The sequence below is a fragment of the Camelus bactrianus genome, chromosome 11 (genome assembly GCF_048773025.1).
Source record: "Camelus bactrianus isolate YW-2024 breed Bactrian camel chromosome 11, ASM4877302v1, whole genome shotgun sequence".
In the NCBI taxonomy this organism is placed as follows: Eukaryota; Metazoa; Chordata; class Mammalia; order Artiodactyla; family Camelidae; genus Camelus; species Camelus bactrianus.
The window spans coordinates 73,899,323-73,921,116 of NC_133549.1; the positions used below are offsets into that span (position 1 = coordinate 73,899,323).

General features: G+C 42.3%; 1 protein-coding gene across 1 annotated transcript; it reads right to left on the reverse strand.

The window, feature by feature from the left end:
• Nucleotides 1-6,489: 6,489 nt before the first annotated feature.
• On the reverse strand, nucleotides 6,490-21,772 carry DYDC1 (DPY30 domain containing 1). The gene is made up of 7 exons (XM_010963106.3): nucleotides 21,637-21,772; nucleotides 18,666-18,835; nucleotides 18,100-18,201; nucleotides 12,266-12,358; nucleotides 9,819-9,872; nucleotides 9,237-9,338; nucleotides 6,490-6,648 (listed from the first exon to the last, which is right to left on the reverse strand). The coding sequence occupies exons 2-7, from the start codon at nucleotides 18,810-18,812 to the stop codon at nucleotides 6,619-6,621; spliced, it is 528 nt and encodes a 175-aa protein (XP_010961408.1). The 5' UTR covers nucleotides 18,813-18,835; nucleotides 21,637-21,772; the 3' UTR covers nucleotides 6,490-6,618.
• Nucleotides 21,773-21,794: the final 22 nt, after the last annotated feature.

The window sequence follows — 21,794 nt, forward strand, 5'->3', positions numbered from 1 at the left end:
AATTACAATTTAAAACAATTAGAAACAAACTTGACCCAACGTATTATTAATATCTGATTTCTTGGTTTAATTAAATTTCACAAAATTTTTAAAGCTTGAGCTTTTGTTTTTATTTGTGTTTTCAGTGGCCTATACGTGCATATTTTAAACTTAGATGACACTGTGGAATGAAGTTATTATCTTATATACATTAACTACATGGCTCAGCCACCGGTATCCTGAAAAATGTATCAATCATGTCAATTCTAGCGTCTCCCCAAACAATGGTATCCCCGCCAGCCCACTCTCTGGGGCAGTGAGAGCAGCCAGCAGAGGCTCAGCCTCTCCCTTACACTCTGCTACACACCCAGCTGCCAGGGGTCCCTTCCTCCCCGGACCTGCGTATCTCTAAGCCTTCAGCGGCCCCACCACTGCTCTAGGTCCCAGGCTCTTGCTGTGGCCTTCACATCCATACAGTCAGCTTCCAATTTCACTTATAAAATGTTCCACACCCATCACGTGTTTTCTTTGCATCCCCTACTAAACTGTGAATGACTTGAGAGAAGGAACCATGCCCGGCACATATGTTCCCCATGAGAACCTGGAACAGTTTCTGGCACAGAGTGGGTACAAAATCAATGTCCACTGAATGAACTTCCACTACCACAGCCCAGGCTCCCACCTTCATTACCTGAAGCCTAGACTATGACAATAGCGTCCTCAGCCAAAACCATCCTAAATACCACCCATTAAACATCTTAAAGCATCTCTCTGCAACATAACACCACTTTCCTATCCCCCGTTCCCAGCAGAGTTTGTCAATGCACACTTCTCATTTCCATGCCCACCGCCAGTAGATACTGCCTCTACTTCTTAGCCTGGACTTCAATGTGCTTCACAATCTGGTGCAGATCAACTTTCCTGAACTTTCCTCCTACTGCATCCCTGCACAGCTCTGCTGTTCCTCAGGCATCCTGCGGGCATTCCCACCTTCACTTCTCCTCCTGCCCACCCACAATCAATTCTGTACCTTTGCTCTTTGGTTTTTGCGTGTTTTGTTTTGATCTCTCATTGCCATGAAGCTCTAAGTGACTTCTCTCCATGTAAAAAGTTCACGGCACCAGCTACCCAGCAGGTCATTTGGAGCTTGCATCACTATTTACCTACCTGCCTATGCCCTTGCTCCTCAGTGGCACTGAGCACCGCTCACACCAGTCTGTGCAGTCGGAGACTAGCTACGTCCTCAGAAGGGAGCGAACTAAGGGAGACTTTGCTGAAGTAAGGAAATCAGGTAAAGGGTGAGAGGCCGTTGATTATAACTGGGATAAGCCTTTGTAATCCTTAATCTGGAGGTAGCTGGCACACGATTCTGAATAATGTGTTAAACGAGCAAATCTTTTTTATACTGATGAGGGACTGGGGACATGACACCAGGAAAGTGACAACCTAAGAAACCTATCACCGGTGGCTTCAGGACATGAGAGAAAGAGGAGTGAGTATCCTGCCCACTGGATGGGACTAGGACTGTAATAACCACAAAAGGGTCAAGGATGGCTCCCACGTTATAAACTGGGCACTAGACTTAAGTAATGCAGCCACCTAGACACTGAAGAGGTGAGGAGGGGAGAGAGCTTCTAGGAAAACAAAGTCAACCTCTGCTTCAGATTTTTTTAATGCTGTTTTTTTAATGCTCTCAGCAGACCCAAATACACTCAGAAGTTAAAATATGTCGAACACAACTGGGCAGGAAGGCCGGCTCCAACACACGAGAGAACAGCTCTGAACAGCAGCCTTCTGAAACTTCATTTCTCTACAAATTCAAACACAGGCTCCTATCAACACTCCTGGAAACCCCCAGTAGAGCCTTTGGCATTAAGAAGTGCTCAGTGTTAGGCCCCTTCTCCCTCCATCAGCAACTTCATGCCCGACCCCTTCCCAGCCACGCACAAGCCCCCGCCTGTCTTGCCCCAGTCCTTACAGTGTGTGTTTAGCCCAGACTCTGGGCACTGATCTTTCTCCTAATTTCCAGTCAAGCTATGTGGCAGGGCCAGAGTCCTTCCTAAACACTGACTACCTAGTGGGGCCAAATCTTTGCAAAACCCTCTGCCATGAGCTACATCCTTTGCTGTCTCCTCTCCTTCCTTGACTACCCCCACCCCTCCTGCCCTGCTCCTGGCCGAGAATCCACACTGAAAATGCCACTCACCTCCTTCCCCAGAGCCACAGTGCTGCCACCCAGCTGAGAGTGAGCCTGGGAGCCACACACTCCACTGCTGCTCTCTCTGGCCTCCAGACCCGGTGGCCTCGTGACGGTCTACCAACCCTCAGCTCTAGGGCACCTCCATTACCCACTGGCTCTTCCATCTCTGAGCTTGTTACGGGCTACTGGAGAATATGATTTAAGAACTCTAACGAGGTCTCCACTTACTTAGCATAGTACTTAGCACGCAATAACGTAATAGTAGCAGTAAAAACTTCACTACTTACTGAGTGCTTACTAAGTGCTAGGCACTGCTGTAAAAGCTTTATGTGAATTAAGTTATTTAATCTTCATAACAACCGTAAGAGGTAGGCACCATTATTTTACTTATTACACAGATGAGGAAACAGGCAGAGTAGGCATTCCTAGTGTTCTTAAAATGAATCAACTTCAAGTGGGCCCACAGAGTTGTCCAGCAATCATTTTTTTCATCCATTCTCCCAGCAGATATTTTAAAATTCATCCTCACTCAAGTACCTGACCAACCTCGGTCCTTCTCTCCTCCTCTACCAAGAGGATCAGAGGCACACATTGCACATTCTACAAACACTACTATCCCAAATGTTCACCTTCACTCAAAATGTCTCTCTCTGTATTTCCTCCTCCTAGAGGAGAGAAGAAAGTAATTCTAAAAGTGCTTTCCTCCCTCTGTCATTTTGTCCCATGCTCAATTCTTCTGGAACCCTGCTCTAACCCTCCTGAACCACACCTTCTGCCTCTACCCCTCAACTCAGCAACATTCCTATTGCCAAAACACAAACAAAACCTTGTTTCCCCGCCACAGAAAGAATCCCTGCTCAACCTTGTAAACTTCTCAAGCCACCTCCTTTTCATCACCAAATTTCTCCAAAGAATAGCTCTACATCTTTTTCCCTTCTTTACCAAAACTCACACCCTTAGCCACCAGATCTGAATTTCACCTCAACATCCTTAATGAAAACTGTAAAAAGTCCTCAGAAGCCATCATGGGCCCTCCCGTGTCTCGAGGCTGGCATCCAGATTCTCCAGGATCTGGTCCCTAACAGTCCCTCCAGGCTAGTTGCCGTCACACCCTAATGAGTTTCACGTGTTCAAGACTTACCTCTCCTTTAAGGTTCTTGCTTAAGTCACACCTCCCTCTAAATTCTTACCTCCTATTTGTGCCAGTTATTAGTTCTTCATACACAACGCCTCAAATTATGTGTACACACAACTTATGCTTTGCAACTACACAAGAAGCTCTGTAAGGGCAACAGTCATGTCTTATTCCTACTTCCCACAGTCACTGCAGGGCAGGGCAGGGTGCCTAGGAGCAAACTTTCAGAGGCACTCATCCTCAGGGTCGTGTAACTGCAGGGCCAGTACTGAAACTTCACCTCACTTGCCTCACCCTGACTCAGCCCTGTAACTAGTGATGTCTTTGACATGGATTGAGAATGAATGAATCTATAAACCAATGAATCATTAAGAGATTAGTATAAGGACTTTGGGTGATGACTACTTAATCCTTGTTGGAAATAAAACTGGACATAACAGGCATATCATGCAATCATAGTCACAGAAAAGACGTCTGCTGAGGAGGTTCTAGGAACAGAAATAACACCCAGGAAGACTCTCCCCGTGTTTTCCACAAGCTGCTGTTGTGTCTGAATATAACACCCGGAATTATTCACTGCAGCCATACCTGGAGTAACCTCAAGATGAAACCAAGGGAAGAGAAAGACAGAGCCAAGAGCGGGTGGAGCTGGCACCCTCATCTTCCGTGTCTGTGGCCTGCCCATCCCCTGCACTTCTCATGGGAGACAATAAATCATTTGATCCATTAAGCCAGCTGAGTCAGGGTTTTCGATTATTTCAGCCAAAACAAGACTGATATGGCATCATTTTCCAGAAAGAATGGAATGGCAGAAGAGGAAGCCGGGCTATTTCTGCACCCTCCTCTCTGGCTTCTCCTAGGAGAAGGATGAGTTGGTCTGGGGTAAAGGCCCCATGTTCAGCCAGGCCTTCCAGCCCTTGCTCCTGAATGTCTCAGCGATGAGAACTGACCACAGCCGCTCTGTGCTTCAGTCTCGCATTGGAGAAGCAAGGCCGGCTGGGCTCTCCACCTGACACCGGAGGGAACTGCACTTCCCTGCTTTCCTCAGATCAGCCGGTAGGAATAAAACATCTGGTTCTGGCCCGGTGTCTGTTCAAAGTGCACTCTCTGATGAAGTCTTAGCACCTGTAAAGCTGATTCTTTGACTCGTATTTGGCCCCTCTGTCTGGCTTCCAACAGCATAAGAGAGACTAGTCATTAATTAGGTCCCTCCAGTATCCCCAAAATTTTTCTCAGAAAACAATCACATTAAACTTAATTGGGGAAGTTGACTATAGCAAAGGAACACTTTTTCATCAGAAAAAGTCTACAGTATTTGATCTTTGGCTTCAAGCCAAATGGTCTAAAAGGGACAGGACTTACCCTCACATGTGAAACAACTGAAACCAGGACAAAATACATAAAACACTTGTCAAGACAGTGAACGTACGGCAATAAAAGACAACACTCGGTCGTTCAAGATTCAGCCAAAGTGTCTATTTAGTGCACCTGTATTTTTGATGGCCTGTTCTACCTCAGCTTTTGCGATGAGAAAGTCTAGTTTAATTACTTCTGTTTAGATCCTTTATCTCTCCATTCTTTCATCCATTTCCTCCTCCTCTTGTTATCCTTGCGTTCCATGAGCCCAGATCAGTAGGAAAGTCTAGAATACTCAACCAAGCCTAAGATGTCACCTAGCAACAGAAAAGTTGGCAAGAACAGGAACCATCCCCACCCCATCCTTCGGGTGGGTCTAAAATAAGTCCTGCCGTCACTGGCATAGTTGCCTGCCCACAGACGACAGCCTGGCCCCAGGCCCCACGGGCAACAGGCATCTGCTCTACCTGCGAGTCACCTCCCTATGGGGACAGGAGCCTCTTCCCTTACACTGGCCCGTTTGCCTGGCACCCTGATCACCAGCTGAATCTCCGTTAGGGCCCTCTCCCCCGAGGTTGAGTCTGTTTCATCCCCTTTCTTATCCCATTCTCCCTCCCTCTTAACGCCCAGCTCTGGCTGGGAGCTCTTCAAACAAAACTAGCCCCTGCCACAGAACCACAATGATTCACTCTGACTAAGACTTTTGAGTGTTGGCTAACACCAAGATTGTTGCCGTCGAATCCCAGCACCAGACTGCACCCTTTGGAGGCTGGCATGGGCTGTGCTGAGCCCCAGATGCCCTCTGAGCCTGTCCTTCCATTCCACACCGAGCCCTCCACGATGGTGCCTGCATAGGCTGAGGCCTCAAAGGACACTCTATGCTACCTTAGACACTCCTGCCTGGGTGGAGTGAATGCAGGGCATCTGTGAAGGGGACCCAGGGTCCAGTAGCCTGACTAACACAGAGGTCATCGCTCCAGGGAACCTGGGACATTTTTTCTCAAAAAAGTACAGAACTGATATAAGATAACATTTCTTTTTAATGCAATCAATATTTTTCCCATTATTTTTCCCCTTTTTCTTTTCCCATTTAAGCAACAAGGCTGTTCTGCTCTCACTGCCTCAGGAAAAGTACGTTACAATCAAAAACAGAATTCTTTTTTAAAGAAGCCTCTCCCCGGATTTATGTTTCCACACCTATACCCTTCCAGAAGAACGGAAAGGACTCATAGCATAAATTCAGCTTTGGAAGAATTTTATAAAGGAATCAAGGTTCTTCCTAAAGCTCAAGGCTAGACCTGAAACCTCCAAGGGGCTGAGAGTGTAGTCAGGGTCCACTGACCACCCAGCGCCCATTCAAGGAAGCACTATGCATGGCCTATATCCAGTGATTTCTTGAACAGCAGCACAGTACTTTTGCCCACTGATTTTTTCCAGAAGAAATGATGCTTCTCTGTACCTGGGAACTTGGCATCCCTCCCCATTCCAGCCCCATCAATAAGCACGGATTAAGTGATACCACAAAGCACCACTTCCCAGCAAACTGGGGAAATCTTTGCTGTTCACTCCCAGGAGGAAACACTGTATCTAAAGCATGTTGGATATTCCTGAGCCCTGCACAGTGACAGCCTCCCGGACTAGTCCTTCAGCTCAGGCAATCCTGTTCTCACACAGACGCACTTACTCTTTTCAGCTCCTCTCCCGTTTGCCCCTTTTGGTTGCTCTGGGATACTCTCTCTCCTGTTCTCCCAATGGAATATATAAATAACCAGTGGCATTGGGGAATCCAAAACAGTATCTTAAGGCCACCTTAGAAGCCCATTTATAAGCTGTCTTTGGAAGGAAAACGATAGAGTTCAGGTTTGGAGGAAAAAAAATACAACTGGGGACCTCATATTCTGAAACTTGAAACAAGAAGAAAAATTTATTGTTCTTAGGTTGGTTGATCCTACAAATCTTGATCAATGTTTAATGCAACCTAAAAACAAAATAAAAAGTGAATATGCTTTAATAAAATTAAATTGTGAAAATGTACAAGCCACAGAAAATTAGTTTATGTAATTTCTACATGACTATGTAAGCGAAGTTTTTTTGATAGTTTCAGATTATTTCAAATAAAATCCAAATTCAAGATAATAATTTAATTGTGTTCTCAATGTATTTATTAACCCATCCTTCATTCTACTTCTTTTGCTAGTCTCTCTTATTGTTATCCCTATCTTTGTTGCTGGGGTCCCGTACTCACCCCTTAAATGTTGAGATTTCCCATGGTTTTGCCCTGAGCGCCCCACTTCACATTCTGCCTGCTCTCCTGGGTACCTTACTCCCTCCTTAGCTCCACTTAGCATATATGCCAGTGACTGCTGGATTCATATCTCCTGCCTGGACCTCTCTCCTGTCCTCCAGACCTGTATCTTACATCAACTGATCTTTGGCCATTTTCACCTGCAAACCTCAGAAGTCACCTGAAACTCAGCATGTCCACAACCAAAGCCATTATTTTCACAAAACCTACTTCCTCTTCATATGTTCAATTGAACGAATGGTAAAGCTCAAAAAATGGTGAAGAGTCCAGCTGCCCAAGGGGCTTCATCCTTGATTTCTTTCTCTCCCTTATCCTCCCAGCCAACATCGGATCCACTCAGCTCTCCCCATTTCTGCTGCCTGCTCCCTGGACAACTTGCATCTGGATGACTGTAATAACCCCGGTTCCACTCCTGCCCATTCAAATCCTCTCTCCACCTTCTAAAAACACATATTTAATCCTTACATAAACCTTTTCGATGACTCTTACTGCACTTCAGTCCAAAACCCTAACAAGACATACAGAACCCAGTGTGATCTGGTCTTTATCCACCTCTCCAGCTTCAAATCACACCATTCTCCTAGCTCCGCGGGCCCCAGCCATGGTACTGGACTCTTCCAGTTCCTTGAAGGCATCTTGCTCTCTCCGTCCGCTGGGCCTGTCTCATGTTAACTCCTTGTTTGTTTTTGTTTTTGTTTTTGTTTTTGTTTTGGGGGGAGATAATTAGGTTTTATTTATTTACTTATTTATTTTAATGGAGGTGCTGGGGATTGAACCCAGGATCTTGTGCATGCTAAGCATGTGCTCTACCACTGAGCTATAGTCAGGCTAATTCCTTATACGTCACTTCCTGGAGAAGACTCATCCAGGCCAGGTCAGGTTTCTCTGCTCTGTCCTCTCAGAGCACCTCCCCCACTGGCCCATCGACCCCCAAAGGGCAGGAACCCAGTCTGTTTTGTTCATTGGTATTTTCTAGCTTCTTGCATGTACCAAAACACAGCAGACATCTAATAAAAGTGTATCCACTGACTGATGAGCACCAAGTCCTTCCAGCTCCACTTTCTGAACAGCTCTTAAAAATACCATTTACTCCTTCAGGCCACCAGTGTCATTTCTCTCTAGATTACTACAAAGAGTAAAAATCTAGAGAGAAATCTAGTAGCGGGCCTCCTCAAATCTATTACTCCATTCTCTTCTACATGCTACAGCCAGATGGCCTTCCTAAAATGCAGTTCTGATCATACGGGCTTCCACTGCATTTAGGACGAAATATAAACATCTGAGCACAATGACAAGTCCTTTCGCAGTCTGGCCCCGGCTGTCTCCATCCCTCCTGGCCTCCCACTCTCTATTCTCCCCAAGCTGCGTCCTCACACTTTCTGCACTCTCAGCCTTCCACCCCACCACTGAGCGCCAAAGCTGATTTCCTTCGGGAAGCCTGCCCTGACCAAGGTTCCTCAGCTGGGCGGCTGTCCCACTTTGTCAGTGCACACTGACGATTAAGGTGACCAAATGCACCCTCTGCCAGGGCAGTCCCAGCTTACACCTGCTGATCTGGCTCAACTGTCAACAGCTCCCTCTTTCACTCTCAAAGCATATTGGTTTGGACAATGAATTACCTTATCACTCTAACAGTGACTATTACTTGCTTGTCCAGTTGTCTGTTTCTCCCCTAGACAAGGTCAAAAACTACCTGCTTCACTCATAACAGCACTGGGCACAATGTTTGGCACACAGAAAATATTGTATGTTTATTAAATAAGCAAATGTGCTTATATGCTGTAAAAGCATGCACTCTCGTAAGGATATTTATTTGGCTCCAGGGTTTGCTTACTGAGAACCAAAATGTTGGCCCCCAAAATTTAAGTTACTGATTGTTTACTTCACCACATGATTTTAAATACATATTTTGAAGAGATACTGAAATTTTCAAAACTTCACTGCAAAATATATATATCCCCCTCTGCGCAAGAGGACACATTACTACTTCAACATTAACTCCCAGCAACGTCCCCATCAGTGCCCACACACGTGTGCGGAGCCAGACATGTGCCCACGCACCCCCTTGGGGCCAACAGCACACTGCACAAAAGGGCAGAAGGCCAATCAGGAATATGTCAGCACCCAGGGAACTGGCTTTCTTTCTGTGAAGCAAAAGGCCCCCTTGCCAATCAACCCTGGCCTCAGATGTACTAGGCTTTCCCAAAGTTAAAAAAAAAAAAAAGCTGCTTTTCACAAAACACCTTCCTCAGACTACTTACATCAGACAGCATCGGCTCATCGAGTTCTTCCACTCTGCTCAAGTTAGGTGCGCCATATCGATCACTAATCTCAGCTAGCGTTCTGCCTGAGTCGGCTACATCCTACAGTCATAGAAGTCATATTCACTTTAAATGACTTTGAAATTAATGCATTAAGTTTCTTTCAGTTTTGATAAGACATTTCTAAATTACAGCATTAAAATTCAACATTGTCAATTAATGGGATGAAGCAATACCTGCTAATGACAAGAAAATTCCAGGAATAAACGCCAAAATGTGTTAAAAAGAATACACTCAGAAATTTAAAACATATCATTGTCAGTAATCATGTGGTCATTAATCTCACAATATTCTGTTTTTTAAAAATAAAAGCAACAAACTGAACGCCCTGGTTTGACCCACTTTGAGTTTCTGCTCTAAGGTACATCATATCTGTGACTCGCTATTACTAGAACACGCATCTGGACTATCAGTTTTGAAAATCTCCTGACTGAAAATGTAGCCACAAATGCATCAAAACCAAGCTTTACGTTTCAGGACGCTTATTCATGTTCCATAAAGTAGAATAATTTTTCTCCTCACCTCTCCATTTGAAGTATCTTCGCCCCTCACTGTATTTTCCGAGCTCATTCTCATCTATAACATATAAAAATGAAGAAAAATACTCTGAATATACTTTTCATTTTGATTCCATATTTAATTTTCAAGCATTTTTACTTCTATGTTATGATCAATTTAACAGCAAAAACATTGTCACTCTTAAAGCAGTGATCTGAATACACTTCATACAAAACTGCAATCTCATTTAATACTCTGTTAATAGAGAACTATCACACTTTGCCTATAGTTAAATAGAATTTCTTAAAAAATGAAATGAGCTGAAACATTAAACCTGTAGCCAAATTACTAGCAAATGTGAAAAGTGGGGAAAAAGCAAAAATTTTAATGAACCCTTAGAATAAGAGATTTTAAAAAGAACTTGCAATTAAGTAGAACTTTATACACAGCAAAGAAGTAGATATTTTAGAAGGAATTAATCTGGCCGAGTCACTATCCAATGCATGAATCCTCTCTGTGGTACCTGGGCAATGCCCTCTATAATCCTGAGCTCATGGGAGACCTCCTTCTGAACGTGAAAATCTTCTTCTAACCAAGCCAAACCTTGCTGGGGCCTCTATCTCTTCATTGTAAGGCAGCAGGCTGACCTAACTGTTCCTGGGCTGATTCATTTCGGCTGTCCAAAGATAAGCGATCTCATGACCACACAGACAGTCACCCTGATTATTTGGGACGTATGTGGTACTATTTTCTCAAGATCACTCCCCTCTCTTAGGTATGTTTCATCCCACAACCACATGGCTCTGGTGGGAAAGTCCGTGTTCTCATAGGATTCTGTCCCCCTTCAGCCAACAGATGGATACTTGACACAAACTAAGCCAGCCACAATCCTTCCCCAAGATTCTTAACTGAAACTCCCAAAAAGGAATCCACTCCTCTCAGATGGTAGGAGCCACAACATTACAAGACCATGATCCTCACCCACGTGCAGCAAACAAGGCCACAGTGAGAGAGAGCACCAGGGGCGAGAGCCCTGGTAGCATTGATGCTCTCGCTCCCAAAGGTCTGAAAGATCCAACTCTACCAGAGCCCTTCACAGTTCAAGTATACAATCCTTTTCCTCAATCCAGGATCTTTTCAATTTTTTTTTTCAAATGATAGTTTAAGTCTTGTCTTTGAAACCACAAGAAGGCCAGGACTAAAAGACATTACTGAATTTGTCTCTGAGCACGGGGTCAGGCAGTAGTACTTTGCAGGAGAAAGGAGTGGGATGATAAGCCAGTAGGAATATGGATTATTAAAGTTATTGTGGCTCCACCCTCTAGGTGGATCCATGTTGCAAATGGCAACGTTTCATTTTTTATGGCTGAGTAATATTCCTGTGTGTGTGTGTGTGTGTGTGTGTGTGTGTGTGTGTGTACACATATACATACACATATACCACACCTTTTAATCCAGTCATATGTCAATGGACATTTAGGTTGTTTTTGTGACTTGGCTATTGTGAATAGTGCTGCTATGAAAGTTAGGGTGCGTGTGTTTTTTCAAGTTAGTGTTTTCATCTCTTCCAGATATATGCCCAAAAGTGGGATTGTCAGATCACATGGTAACTCTATTTTTAGCTTTTTTAGAAACTTTCATACTGTTCTCCATAGTGGCTGCACCAATTTACATTCCCACTAACAGTGTAGGAGGGTTCCCCCAACTTTTAAAATTTGCTTTAAATAATTATGCTCTCATCCAAGCCATTAATAAATCTATGCTATAAAATCTGCTTCTGTTTTTAATTATGGAATAAATAAAGGAGTAACATTTGAGTAACACATTAGCTGTAAGCATATACAATATAGAATATTCAGTTGAAAAGTATAATTCAGTCACGCAAAAGTTTGGCCTGTAAGACACATCCTTTTCGGATACAAGGAAACACTGGCCAAACTGGAGGCTTGACATAAGAGAGACACAGTCAATGGAGATGGACTTTTTTGACATAAGTTACTGAATAGTTAATTTGAAGAAAGACATGAAGAACCCACATATATTAAATGTAAATTATTACTGATAGAATATCTAAGATGAAGAAAAGAGACATACTATTGTCTCAGAAATCAGAATACCCCCAATTGTACAAAGACCTAAACCTTCAGTATCAGCTACCATAATTAGGAACAACTATCTCTTGACTAAAACGTTGACAATATCAGTATTAGAGAGCTCTACTGCTCACAGAGCAGCTCCATACACACAATCTTATTTGATCCATACAACAGTCCAATGAGACATTGGTTATTATATACTGTTATTCCTATTTTTCAAAAGGTAAACTGAGAATGGAAAAGGTTATATAAGGCACACAAATGACGTGTGGCAGGTTTTAGACTACGAACCCCAAGCTGTGACAGCTGGAAGAAACAGTCCAAGGAGTCTAAGAGGCCTTAAATAAAACAGACGTTCATGAAGCCTCAAATCACCTTCTCCAACTCTTGTTGCACTCTCTGCAGTTCTTCTATTTTCTGTCTCTCTTTTTCTTGCGTTTCCAACTCCAGCTGGAATGCCAGCTGTTGCTGAATATTCAAAAATAAATAATCTGTATTAGAGTCAGATCATTCACAAGGAATTCACTCTATTAGTCTGAAATCTCCCAGGATATCAAGTTTATGCCCACCTAAATTTTAGAAACTTACAAAAATAAATGGCCACACCCACCCAACACATTAGCTTTTACAAATATTTCCTGAAGCATAAAACAAAAAAGGAAGCTTCCTTAATCGCTAATTTTGGAAAAGCACTATTTGTCTAAAATCAAGTCAGTTTCTCTATTCTTCTTGAAGCTACAAATGGGACTGCAGTGATATTTTTCTCATATAAAATCTCTTTAAGCGTAGATGGATCTTCAAGTAGCCAAATCTTGGCTGTAGAATAGAAGATGAGAAAATATTACCTGACACCAGAGATGATCAACAACCTATTTGGTCCCAATTCAACATACACCCTAGCCATGCCAGGACAGAGGTCAGCAGACAAAATCCTACAGGCCAAGCCTGAGCCAACGCCTATCTTTGTACAGCCCACAAGCAAGGAGTGGTTGTTATACATTTTTAAATGGTTGAAATATATCCAAAAAATAGTATTTCATGACACATGAAAATGATATGCAATTCAAATTTCAGTGTCTACAAATAAAGCTTTATTGAAGCACTGCCATGCTCACTTAGTTACCGTCTGTGACTGCTTCTGCCCCACCCAGCAGAGCTGAGTAGCTGCAGCAGACTATAGGTGGTGCTCTCATTGCCTCGCACTGTTTCTCAGCAGGCTACAAATCACAGTGACACCATTATAACAATGTTCCGAGTGCCACAGTATCAGTACACTGGGACTTTTTTTTTCCCAGTGCATTACCCATCACATCAAGACAAGTAAAAGTAGATTTTGAATGCCACCCTTTTAAGACACAGTGGAGTGCAGGATTATTTTATTATCAAATTAAATGGCGAAGGATGGTGTTTCTCACGTAATGACACTGTACTAAAAAAATACATTAGATATCAACATCATCAGAATAAGCACTCATCACAATATTCTTAACTCACATGAAAGTAAAGGTCAGAAATCTTCAGAATTATTTAATCAGAGCAGAATTTCTTTAAAAAAAAAATTAAAAATGAAACTGAGGTTGCAACAAAACTAAGTTTCCAAGTGGCTCATTTGTTAACCAAGCAAAGAAATACATTTATCAATGGTGTTTTAATTAAAACATGTTTGATTTCAGTGTCCCAAGAAAAATAAACATATTTAAGATTATTAGCCCTTTGGTGAGAACAGATGCTCAGAGAGTTGATGACACCGGGAGCAACATCAATAGTCAATTAAAAACAAGGCAAATGGTTTTGAGTGATTTCCATTGGCTGGTTTTCTTGATGAGTAAACAAATGTTCCCAACACTGCTCAGTTGTTGTTTATCAAAGGAGTCGATGCTGAGTTTGAATTGACTGAAAAATCAATCACTATGAACAGTCTTCATGGGACAACTACAGGCAAGAATATTTTCAAAGACACTGAGAAACATTAATTCAGTACAACCACATGTGACATCTGCTAAGACATGTCACGACCAATGGTAATGAATGTATGTATGGAACAGAAAAAGGCTTAGTTGGACAAATTTACAAAACTGGTGAAAATATAGTTTAAAGCCTAGAAGTTTTCATTGTATGATTCAACAGCAGCTACTCTGTAGAAAACATTTGACTCCATCGTGCTACTGAGCCAGGAGTGCTGAAACCGATCCCCCTAACACCAAGCTCCCTCACTGAGCCTACGACTCATCTATCTAAAACTTGATTCCATTTCTTGTCCCCATGGACCTCAATCCTGTGCTAACTGAACACTAATCAACCAGTCAGAAGACTAAGACTGCTGTTGTCAGTAACATCGTTAATGTACTAAAACATAGCACCATTAACATAGACACTCGGGTTGTTTCTCCAGGGCAAGATGAGCTAACAGACCCCTCAGTCAAGGCCCGCCTAGCCAGAGAATTGTAAACCGGGGACATCCTGACCCCAGAACCACGATTAAGAAAGGTCACAAGATGATGAATAATCCTAGACTCTTGGCTCTTCCCCCTAAAGAAAACCCCTCACTCAAAGACCAAGTTGTAGTGGGGCTTGTCTCCCACTCCCTTGCTAGACACCCTGCAATGAACACTGTACTTTCCTTCACCACAGTCCAGTGTCAGTACATTTGGCTTTGCTGCACGTTGGGCAAGCAGACCTGAGTTCAGTTCAGTAACAGTGTCAACAGGGACCTTCATTTACCCTTATGAATTTAACATCATCAATTCTGTGAATTTTTGTCAGAAATAGAAGCTGAATATATCTTGACTTGCCCTACCACCCAATATTTCCAGGGCTTAACAAAGGTAATATTTTATTATGAATTTTTGAACTGAGGGCCAAGACTGATGTTTTTCTGAATGAGAAGAACCATTTTCAACCACAATTATCAAACATTAAATAGCTTTGGATATTAGCTTCTGCTGCAGACTTAATGATTTTTAATCAAGTCAATCAAAAAGTATAAGGCAAAATGGCACTTATACGTAAAACTTACACTGTAGGAAACAAAAAAAACTGTCATTTCAACAACAACTAACACTGTCTGAATCCCAATGTCAAGCTGCTTTATACACTTCCCATGCTGTCAAAAACCAAAACAAGAAACTAGATCTCCATTCCCACACCAATTTGTGGCAGATAAATTTTCCAAGCTCCGAGTGTTTTTAGGGTTTGATGTAAGTGAAAAGGAAACTTCCACGTTTCGAAATCCATTTAACTGTGTAACTGAGAAGCTTTTACATACCTTCAACTGGAAGTGATTAATCTAAAAGATAATGATATGCTGAAAGACAAGTATCAAGAGAAAAATCTAACAGAATTCTACAAATGCTTTCCAAGAGATAAATATGCTCAAAATTATATGCACATGAACTGATACCAATATTTGGTAGGAGTTATCTGTGTGAAAAGATATTTTCAAAGATGAAATACATAAAATCTCACTACAGATCAGCATTAACAGATAAACATTTTCTATCAGTTTTGATGATAGGAAACATTATCTTTGAACTCCAACTAAGTGAAATGTTATCTTTAAAAAAGGAATGTAATTCTTCTCAGCAGAAAGCCTATATTACAAAGAAAAAATAGTATTCATATTATTTTTTTCAAATTTTTACTTCATCAATAAAACATCTGTAGAAATTTGTTTTCTCTCTTGCTCTATCTACATAATATATAATAGCCTTAGTTTTGCCTCTTGACCGGCAAATCATAAAATATCTTTAAGAAAGAGTTTGCTAAGCTATAATTTCTCACCGTCTGTCCAGTGCCACCCCCTATAAACAAGCTAATATAAGCTCATTCCACTAAGAGCATTTTAAAATGTAGTTTTAAAATGCATTTTAAAAAATAATAGTTTTTACAAATAGAGATAATAAACAATGATTACGAATTATTCACAAAGGGCTGTTAAAGGTAATTTCTTTATATTCCTATATTATCCCAGGGAAGATAAAAGTGATGGGTTAGGTAGCAGAAATGCAAGAACATATTATTCAATCAACTTTCAGACAGTGGTGGAGGAAATAATTCTAATCTCTCAACAATAATGCAAAGTGCAGTTGTTAAACACCATCCACATTCGTCAACAGAACGTTTCTTAACATTTTCAGGAAATGTTTGAAAGCCAATTGCTTTCTTCACACATGAGTAAAACCATTAGAAAATATTCAAATAAAAAAGCTTTTACTTCCAAAATAAGCTCTTCAGTAGAAAACAGCAATAAAGATGATTCCCAGTTCACAAGGACCCAGGCTTGCTGGAGAGTGCTTAAAATTTCAAGGACTTCCAAGTCAGCAGTACTATGAGGACACCTGCTCTCACAACCAACAGGCAGGTGAGCAGACTCCTGACCCTCCAGCTACTTGACTCAGGGGGCATGGAGAGGCCCCTCTGTTTTGCTTCATCTCGGCCTCGCTCTCTTTTAGGTTCTTCTCAGCTGGTCCATCTCTCCACACGCCCCTTCTCCTCCTCTCATCTATTTCTGCCCACCAATCTACTTCTTTAACTGGCTATCACATCTTCTGCAGAATATCACTTATCTTCCACCCCCAATACGATGCTTAGGGTCTGATGCACAAGGGATGGTTTCACATTGATACAGCTAGAAAAATGTTTGGTTTCTAGTATTACCAAATTTTATTTAAGCAAGATAAAGAAGATGAGTCACAGAAAGCTAAGTATCTCCAAACCTGTGATCTAATTATCCTGGGGAAGGAGAACTGCTGAAAAGTTCCCCTTATTCTGAGAGACACGGGACCGATGCTCGCTCCAGGAGCTGGATGAGGCAGGGCAGATCCTAACTCATAGTCGGGGCTCCTGCAGCAGATGCTCACCCACCTGGATGGTCGTTTGACATCCAACTCAAAACCCTGCAACTTCCCCACAAAAATAAGCCAAATGACTGCAAAATGAAGACTCAGAAGCAGCAAAGGCTTCCACAGCGTATCCATCTAAAGTGCCCAGAATATTCTAGCCCAGTATGCAGGATGGGAGGTGAGATGGAGAAGCTATTTTTCATGTCTGTATTTTCCTTTTTATCCACACTCCCAAACAGTAGGCTTCCTTCCTTTTTACAATGAGTAAACTGGAATTGAGGCTCTAGAGTTAGGTACCACACGGTACCTAGGGGTGACTTAAACTTGGTTTAGAAGCTCTCCATAAATTAAATTAGTCCAGAAGCCACTCCAGAACTTTCCCCTACATGGTTTATACTCCAGGACCTATCTCTTCAACCATTCTCATACCGACATCTTTAGCTCCCCAGTCCTGCAAACCCAAACCTACTTCAGTCAAAAGGTCTGCCTCCTCCGTATCTTTACTCAGATATCTAGGCCTAAGTGGAGAAAATCACATACTCACACCAAAAGGCCCCATTATGAATGACTGGTCTCAGGGAACTCAGTGCTACCAAATGATGCTAAGTTTCGCTGGTCAACCCTGCTTCTCCAAAGGCACCTTTTCAAACTTTCACCACTCTCCCCGCACCTCCTACCTCACCACCTCATTCTTGGTGGATAATCACAGTTCCTACTTAAAAAAGAAACAGTCACACCAAAACTGCTTTCAACTTTGTGCCACAAAACCAACACACCACCTACTCCCTGCTCTCCTCTCTCCCTAATCAAAGAAGAGCCCTTCCACTTGCCTAACCTATGTTCCAGATCCAGTTTCCTCTTGTCTCCATGGAAAGTTGACTCTAGGAATCATTCCCACCATTTCTTTACATCAGCCACTCCCTCTCCACTCTATTCCTTAAAAAACAAAACAAAACAAAACAAACTCCTTCTCTGAAAATCTCCTTGAAAGCATTACCTATACTCACCATCTCCATCTCCCCTGCTTTAACCCACCCCACACACACCGCTCCCAAGGTCACCAGCAGCCTTAAATGAGCACTTGGCAGTTCTGTTCTCACTTGACCAGTAATAGACATGGTTGACCACTCAGGTCTCACTGAAAATGCTGTCCCATTGGCTTCTGTGACAGCACACTCTTTGAGATCCCCCACTCACTGCTGCTTCTCCTCCAGCAAAGAAGCCACATACAGACATAAAGATGAAGATACAAGACATAAGAAAGCCACATCTAAGCAATCAGAGATGAGGAGTTTCTCAGCATTTACGTTGCACCACCCTGAGGCTGACACCACCAATTTCAGCCACTGCTGAGCTCTCTGGTCTCACCTGCTGAAACAGGAGCTCCTCTGCTTTAAGCTTCTCCATAATTTCCTGCTCCATCAAAGCTAGTTCTCTTTCACGCTCCAACTGGGCCATTTCCTCTTGTCTCTAGCATTGTTTAAAAAACATTAAGTGACTAATTAGAGCTAAAACCATTTGTAAAAACAATCTTGAAAGCATCTTCATCTCTAATGAAAGGGAAAGGATTAAACAGATTATAGTCTTTCCATTTGGAAACTGTAATAATAATCTGGAGAAACGTGTATTTCATTTAAACAAAAAGCATGAAATTAAATTACACATTGAATATGATCACAATTATGTAGAAAAAAAAATCTCCAGACAAATGTGTAGAAAAAAAGCCTAGAAGAAAACACCTAAAAATCTAAACAGAGGTCTTCTTTGGATATTGTTCTCTTTTTTCTACTTTTTCATGTTGTCCAAGTTTTGTATAATAAGCATACTATTTTTATACTAGAAAGAAATGATAATACGGAAATTTTTTTAGAAAGTAAAGAGGCTGGACCAATTATTTTACTCTTCTAATTTTATAAAAGAAGATCCACACATACCAGTTGTTCCATGGTCAAGTTTTCCTTATACTTGTATATCCACAATGCTAAGTATTCTATTGGATCCACTGGGCGCATCCTTGCCACTTCTGCAAGACCCAGAGTTAGACATGTCCCAAGATTCTTTTGAAGATACGCCGACTCCATTTCTAACTGCTAAACAAAAACTTCTAAAAGATGAACGTTTTGTATTAGTGCAGGAAATTTTCAATTAAGGCACAAAGTAGAGTGCAATGAAGCCAGCAAAGCATTACCTCCTGTCACTAGTCATGGGCACCTCCCATCAAGGATGGCATAAGACAGCTGGCTCCAGGAAACTTCTAGCAGTTTCCAAAAAGTCTCCACAGAAGTTGCTACAACTAAGGCAGTTCCCAAATCTTGAAGGACCCTCAGTTCCAAGAATCAGAAAATGGAGACTGTCATGATCGACTGTGAGATGACTATATGGCAAGCCATGCATGTTTCACTTAATCCTTACAACATAGTTGAAATGGTATCATCAGTCCCTCAGATGAGGATGCCCAAGCACAGAGGATTAAGTGGTCAGCCCAGGATCACACAAGTGGCACATGGTGAAATGAAATTCATACTCAACTTCTAATTCCAGAGTCATTACCCTAAATGATTTACTAAGATGCCCTCCTGAGCAATGAGTCATTTTTAGAAAACACCATGACAGTCCACCTGAACAGCAACAACAAGTCCATGAATCTCATGGCCAAAGAATACAAAACTTCAAAAGAACTGCTCATGAAGCCCCTCAGGCTCTGGCCCCACTTTTTTTCCCAGGCTCACCTCCAGATATCCCTTCTGCCTCCTATGTACTCTGGGCTCTAACTACACACAGCATCCTGCCATTCTGCTGATCACACCTTGCACATTTCCATCTCCATGACTTTTGCACATGATTACCCCCTCAGTTTCAGCCTGGAAAATATCTCCTCACCTGCAAGACATCAAGCATCTCTCATTCCCCACTGCTCTGGCTAATACAACTGTCTCCTAGGCAACGCAAAGATGTTCCCCGTTCCCTAAGCAGCTCACACACAGAACCTGTCACACTAACAGAGCATTATCTGTGTACGCACATGTCCGTTCTCCCACTGGAAGGTAAGTTCCTCTAGCTCCTCAAGGAGTGTGTTTCAATCACAATGCTGACACAGCTGGCTCCCCATGGTGGTGAGTGAATGAGTCTTTCCATTCTCCCAGTAATGTCCTAGTCTATTCAGTTATGAACATGGACAGAAGTAATCTTAGATGAGAGAGAGAGAGAAAGAAAAAGAAAAAAAGAGAGAGAGAGAAAGAGATGCAGCAGCCACTCTATCTCAGGTGCTTTGACAAAATGAATCATCTTGTGATCAGTTTTTTTAACACAATGTTTGTTGAATGTATTCACTATTCAACCAATATAGATTGAGTACTTATTACATGTCAGCATGAGCAATGATAGTGGAAAGAATGCCAGTGTGTCTAGACCTGTCCCTGGACAAATGCACCCAACATTCTGCATAAAACTTCATGAACAATGACCTCCTGAGTTTCATCCTCAGACCCCTAATAGTGCTCTTTCTCATACGATGGTGGTAGAGTACAAAATGGTATAACTCCATGGAGAAGAATTTGGAAAAATCTAGAAAGTTACATATGCATTTACAATTTGACCCATCAGTCTCACTTCTAGGATCCTATCTTGCAAAAATCTGAAGTGATATATGCAGTTACTCTGCACCATTACTTAGAAGAGCTAAATTGGGGTCCCATCCAAATGTTTATCATTAAAGGACTGATGAGCTACAGCAACAAAATGGATTAATGTGTGGCTATAAGAGAGAATGAGGAAGATCTCCAAAATAGAGAGTGAGCTCTAGGACATAATGTGAAGTGGGGGGAAAAAAAAAGCAAGACGCAGAAATTGCATATACTATGCCATCTTTTGTATTAGCAACAGCAGTGGGGAAAGGAATGTGTGTGTGTATATATAAATGTAGTCATAAAAGCAAACTCTAAAAACTGGCACAAATGAACCTAATTTCCCTTATCAAGCTGACACTGGTGTCTTAACCACACAGAGAACAGAATGATTACAACTGAGTATGGAACACAGTATCTTTGTTGTATTTCTTCCATGGGATAATATTCGAAACTCAAAAATAACTACATTGATAGCTCAATGTCATTTGAAGCAGAGTAACATTTAAAAAGAGAACAGGTTCCTTGCTGCTGTTGCTGCCCCAGAAAGACTACTACAAGAGGTCCGTGGTCGGTAAGGGAGAAACTTCAGATTCAGGACTGGTCTCAGATCTACGCGCATAGCATCGCATTATGAGAGGAACCCAGGTGAAACGCGGAACCCAGGTGAAACTCATTAACCTCGCTTGGCTTTTTTCCTGCCCATGAACTGGCGACAAAACCCATCTCAAAAGCCTATGGTAAGGAATATTATTTTTCACCGACAGGCATCTTGGCTCAACGTAAGAAAACCCCTACCCACAGAAACAGCTGCCTCAGGCCTGGAGAAGCTATCACAAGAAATAGAGGTTCCTGAAATTGCCCTAAAAGAATAAAGTCTATTAAAAGAGCGAGAGGGAGAAAAAATAAAATAGCTCTTCATTCGCAGAAAAACAAACAAACAAATCAAGAAATAGAGGTTCCCGCTCATGCTTGGGAGAAAGCTAGCCAGCCAGAGTGCGAAAGGCAGGGTTGCCACAATTTTCTAAATAAAAATATGGATGCCCAGTTAAATTTAAATTTCAGATAAACCACAAATGATTGTATTATACTATACCTGTACTAAAAAGTGATTCCTTGTATCTCTCAAATTTAAACTTAACTGAGTATCCCGTATTTTATCTGGCAACCCTGGATTCCGGGCCCTTCGTTTGCTTTCTACCCGGAGTCCGCCTCCCCGGCCCTCTCCGCCAGACGCGGCGCCGCTCACCGAGGGGGAAGAGGAGCCAGGCGCTGAACTAACCTTCTCTCGGCTTGGGGAGCCTGGGCATCGTCGCCTGAGTCCTACACCACTCCGAGGTCCAACGGCCAAAACCGCCTCTCCCCGCCGGAACGCAGCCCAGCACCAGGAACCGGTCTTCCCAAACCGCACCTGCGCCCTAGGTGCGCGCGCCGGACGCA

What these genes read in the sequence shown, in the direction of transcription:
- DYDC1 (XM_010963106.3), bottom strand. Translation starts at nt 18,812, where the DNA reads ATGGAGTCGGCGTATCTTCAAAAGAATCTTGGGACATGTCTAACTCTG. An exon ending in AGGAGCTCCTGTTTCAGCAG is followed by an intron (nt 12,359 to 18,099) that starts GTGAGACCAGAG and finishes TTGAATATTCAG; the next exon opens with CAACAGCTGGCATTCCAGCT. An exon ending in ATGAGCCGATGCTGTCTGAT is followed by an intron (nt 6,649 to 9,236) that starts GTAAGTAGTCTG and finishes TTTTGTTTTTAG; the next exon opens with GTTGCATTAAACATTGATCA.